Source organism: Cervus elaphus, chromosome 17, assembly GCF_910594005.1.
Source record: "Cervus elaphus chromosome 17, mCerEla1.1, whole genome shotgun sequence".
Taxonomy (NCBI): domain Eukaryota; kingdom Metazoa; phylum Chordata; class Mammalia; order Artiodactyla; family Cervidae; genus Cervus; species Cervus elaphus.
Genome location: NC_057831.1, coordinates 17250875 through 17256874, shown reverse-complemented (window position 1 = coordinate 17256874; position 6000 = coordinate 17250875). Strand labels below are relative to the sequence as shown.

The window sequence follows — 6000 nt, the reverse complement described above, 5'->3', positions numbered from 1 at the left end:
CAGTGGTTTTCCAGGTAGCAGTAAGCAACCTCCTGCCTGAACATGCCCAGAGAGCAGACCTGTTTGAATTGACAGGCTTGGGCAGCACTATGAGGCTACTTCTGGAGCATTCTAGGGTTCTGTCTTCTGGGAAAAAGTCTCCAGTGACACCAGGCATTGAGAGAATGACAGTGTTCAATACCAGCATGAGTCGGGACCTTGAAATCCTGGCTTAAAAGTGTTGCAAAAATGGCCTGTGATTTATGCAACCGGTTTCTTTAACCAGTTGCTTCAGGAGCTGTTTACTACAATGTAGTTTCGTGTTTGGATTTCTGTGAAGTGTATGTGATGCGAAGACTTTTACTTGCCCAACATGAAATCAAACTGCCATTCTTAAGACTTCCCCAGCCCCCCTGAACTCCACCACGGATATGTTCCCACTGTCTGTCTCTTTAATGCCAGAATAACTTGTTTCACTTTTTTTAAAAAAAGTATAATTCAGGAGGAAGGGAAACCTGGGGCCTATTTTTCCTTCTCTGTGAGCCCTGAATTTTCAGAGTATCTGAGGATGAAGCAAGTAACTTGGTGATTCAACAGACCTGTGAATAGTCTTTGATGCTCTGCACAGGGGTACCTAACTGGTCTCTTTAGCTGTGGGTTTTGCCATATGGCTCAAAGATGTTTATAATTGGCATGTTACAACTGACATTCAAGAAAATGCTATAACTACAATGATTCTTGTTTTGCTTAAGTATTGGGTACCAGCATACAGAGGCTGTTGGTTCACTGCAAGACTGGGACCTAACACTTCATCCTGATTGTCAGCGCAAAATAGAGTATCATTGCTTTATCAGCTCTCACTTTAATATGTGTGCAACAGAGGCCAAACCCTGTGGTGCATTCTTATCAAAATCTCTTTTGGTTGGTGACGGGTCTGAGGCACAAAGAATTGGTTCCTGTATACAGATAGAAAAGGGACAGAATAACAAATTAAGTTACAGGAGACAATGACTCACAGCATGAAAATAGGCTCTACTACCATCCTGAATTGATAGCAAAATATTTATTATTGAAAACAAAAAGATCGGACCACTAGACTTTCATCATAAAGCTCTCACACAATTGTACTTTTCAGGATGGAAACATTTTCAGGGAAAGAAGTGTCTAAGGGACAGGCACAGACCAAGCGCACACAAGTCAAAGCACTGAACTCAGGGAGGTGGTCTGTTTGACCATCTCCACTGTCCTGACAGCCCTCTCCGAGTCAGCACATGACCAACCCAACAACTATGTTGAAGATTCACTCATTAACCAAACTGGGGGGGGAAAGCGTGCTGGAGCTTAGTTGTGTCTGAAGAAAGGCTGTTCTCTCGTAATAGATAGCAACCTGAGCTTATTTCTCCCTGGTAACCCAGCAGTCTGGAACCAGACCAGACTTGTGGAGTATTCTACTCCAGTGTAGTTTATTCCAAGTGCTTTGTTGTTCTTAATGTGACAGGTTTTATCTTATGATAATGATACCACAGCTGATTAAAAAAAAATTTTTTTTTTGTGAGTCTCTTTCCTAGAAGTGTTCTTCCATCCCGTTCTGCAAAAACCCCACTCAGTAAAGTTCCAGACTCAGAGCCACATTAATAGAAATGATGGGGATATAATTTTTTCTTTCCCCATCAGCAACGTATATGAATGTATTGTCCCTGTCCCCTCATGTTTATAGCAGCGTATAATTAGAAGGTTTTCCCTAGTGGTTCAGACGGTAAAGAATCTGCCTGAAATGGGGGAGATGTGGGTTTGATCCCTGGGTCGGGAAGATCCCCTGGAGAAGGGGGACAGATGGTTAGAAGGATGGGAGTAAACTAACTGGAATAATCATCTCAATACATGATTCTTGAATATAGTAGTGGCTCTGTTCTCATGAGCAAAATTAGAAGGTCCAGATAAAACCTCCTGATCTATGAATAGAGCATTTCTCACTAGAATGTTTTTCACTGCAAACTCATAGACTTGGGTTGATGCTCAGACCTTGTGTATCAAATTGCATGTATTTATGTCTGAAATGAAGATCTGGTTTAAAAAATTTTTTCAATCCAGGAATGTTTTCATGATACTGGAATTGAAGTACAGTGGAAAATCTTCAATAGAAAGGAAATCTATTGCAGCATAGTGGGGCAGCTATAAAAACTTGCCTGCCTAAGTTTTTCTGGAATGTTATGTGAAAGCAGGATTATCTATGTGGCAGTCAATTCTCTGATAGGCTTCAGATTTGCCAAGGGGTAGTGGTCCAGCCTCATATCTTAATAGAATTAATCACTTAAGCTGAGATGTTAAAAACAGTGTGTTGAACCTATAATAGCAGAATTTCAATTTTTTTAAAGGTGTGATTTCCCCCCCTCCCATGATAAACATCGGAAATGCCTTTAGATATATTTAACTAATTTTAAAACTATTTATTAGACATTCAACCTGTAAACAAAATTTCTAAATTACTTCATAAGTAGACACAAGTATGAACCTGTACCAAGATGAAAGTGCTTTGGAAGCATCAGAATCTGTTTAAGGTCTATGATTATTTCCTTATTCTAACCTGCATTAAAGGATCACTGATAAATCAAGGATTAAATCATTAAATTAAATCAACCAAATAAGCTCTAACTGTCCTTCAGTTAAATTCAAGTCAACTGTTATTTGGCCTTTTCCTTATTATTCTGCTCATTTTCTGTTATAAGAAAAAAAAGCTTATTGCACAGTATCATGTATTTTCAAAGCTCAAAATAACACTTTGCATCCTAATAATCTATTAGTTGTTATAGCAGGACTTGTCTTTTCAGTCTATGTCAGTTTTTGCCCTAATAATACATTCCTCCATCAATGCATCTATGAACCAATGTCAAGACGTCATAGATTGTTCACAATAATTTAACACAGACATAACAGCTTCTCTTCCCTGCATACAGCCCACCCTCCATCCCATCAGTCATGACTTGGTTTGCACGGATTCTGTTCATGGTTCAGACCATTCACACAGAATGGAATAAAACTTTATTCTTTTCAATTCCACACATAGACGAGATGCTGATAAAGCCCTTGTCATCTCTGACAGAGAAGCAGAGCAGCTCTGTTTCATGAATGACAGCACAATTAAAGCTAAAATAATATAAAAATAATTTGAAAAATCCCTTTTCTGTACACACCCAAAGCAAGAAAGCTAAACGGCTTCTTTTTCTGCTAGCCAGAAAACATGTTTCTATTTATTTGGGCTTTAAAGTTCAGTGGACCTCACCTCTGTGTGTATATGTGTGTGGTTATGCATGTCTAATCTATGCAGTGTAGTAGCCCCTAATTTTTATCTAGTTTGTCTAATCATTAAGCTATATAACCAATTAGAATACTATTATATCACATTGAACAACTTGACATAATTGCTTCTTTGAAATACAGGAATGTTTACACATTTATTTGGCTTGTAAAGGACTGAAATATTACAGATATTATAGTATCTAGCCTTTTTTTTTTTAAAGAATATGGCTCTTAATAAGTTGATTTTCTGAATTCCAGAGCATAAGTCCCTTTTCAAAAAATTTCTGAAGCTGACTCAAAGTAGGAAGAATGTCTTCTGATTTGGCCAAAAATATGGTGAATATTTTATATCCTTTAAAATTTGAATAAGTCTTTAAGGGGCCCTTTGTGTGTCAACTGTTCAGCCCAACTTGCCATGAAGTGTGTTTGTCAAAGTATCTCTGCTTGACCAGCAGAGGGCACTTTAAACACCTCTGCATTGCTTCAGCAAAGGCAGATGATGCAGAAACACAGTGTTCACCCAAGATCAAGGAGAGCCCTGTGGGCTGCTGTGTGAAATTCACGAAAATATAGAAAATATGGACTGTACCGCAGGGTTTCATTTGGAAAGTTATGTGTGGAGTCAACTATGGAGGGGCGTACTCATTGTCTCTCATATTGATCTTCGGCTCATTGATCTTTCCCAAGAACTTCGGTACAGGGCCGCAACTTTTTACAGGTAAGAGTCTATTTTTCAAATAATTTGGTTGAGTTGTCTGTTTTCTATTCTGTATTTATTCTTCTGTTTGAAAGCCCAAGGCAACTGAACAAAGGATGCTGTGTCCTACCTCATTTAGGGGTAGGAGAAAACTATCAGAAATGCTGAGATCGGAGCTGCCCTTTCAGGAGTCGGGCTGCATTGCCTCCTTCCTCCCGGGGAGAGCCCTGGGAAAATATTGTGCCTCATTTTGTTATGGTGAACTCACTAGACTAAGGCTGTGCTATGAAGGGGAACGAGTCTTTCTTTTAGCTGAAATATAGTTTATCATCTGTTTTCTCAGGAGGTGATTAAGACATCTTTTCTCACGGGGGCTACAGCCAGTAACCTTTCTTTAAAAGTACTTTCAATTTTGCAAAAGCGTTATTCTAGATATACACCCCATGTCTCTTCCGTTTTTACTTTTTCTGTTGGCTCCAGTTTAGTGTCAAAAGAGATTAGAAAGGATTGTATGTATGTGCTCACGTGGTTTTTAAGTAAACTTCTTTGATCCTTAGAGAAATTTAACACTTAGTAAACTCATTTTTTCCATATACTGTTAATAGCTTGTTTGCCTTCTCTCTCTCTGCCTCTGGCCCACTTTGCTCTCATTTGTCCTAGAGTTGACAGATAAAGAGGGAATGGGGTCTTCCAGCAGCAGTCCTTTGAGATGGAGGTGTACTCAGTGAGTCCTCACCCAAAAAGGATCACTAACTTACTGGGTTAAGTCAACCTAATTATCCCTAAGCTGCCTTGGGTTGTGTGTTTGCTCATATGTCTTGTTTTGTTTTAGCTGCACCATTTGTGATTCCTTGTGCCATTTTCTTTTGTCTGTTGTTTTTCTTGATGACCCTGAGCTACGGCTTCCTCCTCAGTTCCGACACTAGTCAGCCTTCCTGGCTTTCCTCATCTTGCTGCCGATGTAGGCCTCAAAGAAGAAGTGGCAGAAGAGCACAAAGTAGCTGAGGTACATGAGTGAGGACCAGAAGATGTTCTGAAAGTGGGAGTGACACTGGTCATGCTGCATCCATTGGAAGACCAGGTAATTAATGACACAGCCCATCAGCATCTGAACGATCTGGGACAAGGTGATGAACATGGCGAACTTCCGGGAGACGCGGAAACCCGCCGCTCGCAAGGCATAGTAAGAGTACATCACAGAGTGCACGCCAAAGTTCATCGTCATAAACCAACCACCCCCTGCGACCATGTCCTTGTAGGAGTACCAGGAGTAGAGGAGCACAGTGATGTGGTGGTACCAGTGCAGGAAGATCAGCTTCTGCTTCCTCAGAATAATGAATATTGTATCTCCTGGAAGACACAAACGGAAGTGGACGTGACTATATATAGCCCCCGACTATACCCCGTATCAAGAAGGTAAATGGACTTGTGCCTGCGGATGAGATGGATTTGGGTTAGACTTGTGGACTGATATTTACTAGCTCGGGGACCCTGGCAGGTTATTCATCCTATATTCTCGTTTCCTCATCTGTAATATGGAGGCAATAGCTTGGAATTATCTGAGGATTAGATAGGATACAAAACAGGCACATGGTAAACACTCCATAAATGTGACTTTCAGAAAAGTGCTTTGCACACCAATCATATTTTTGATTTGGAAGGGACACTAGTAAGTATATTGTCCATTTCCAATGAGGCTGTGCATTTTAGGAAATATCACCTCGAAGAGAGTCAAGTGATATTCGTTAATCAAGAGAAACAAATTTGAATTCAAGTGCCCAGTAAAATGTTCTTAGGCCGCTCCGGAGTAATAAAACCACTTTTCTCTGGTACATGACAAAAGTACTCTTTAAAAACATATCTTTGTGGGTTCCCTATAAAATGTGAAGGCTTGACACATGGAAATTAGAAAAGTAAAATTTAAACAAAAGGCTATTCCTGGATAAGAGACAAGATAGCGGAGCAGGACTTGAGCTCACCTCTTCTCACAAAAACATGAAAATCACAAGTAACTACTGAGCAACTGT

At 39.9% G+C, this 6000-nt stretch overlaps 1 protein-coding gene across 2 annotated transcripts in view; it reads right to left on the bottom strand.

The window, feature by feature from the left end:
- Positions 1-1010: 1010 nt before the first annotated feature.
- The window catches only part of ELOVL6 (ELOVL fatty acid elongase 6), a 135686-nt gene continuing 130696 nt past the window's right edge, over positions 1011-6000 (bottom strand). For both annotated transcript variants that reach the window (XM_043870731.1, XM_043870730.1), the window contains exon 5: positions 1011-5323. In XM_043870731.1, coding sequence (XP_043726666.1) covers positions 4896-5323 — 428 coding nt within the window. In that variant the 3' untranslated portion in view covers positions 1011-4895. The remainder of the gene's footprint in view (positions 5324-6000) is intronic.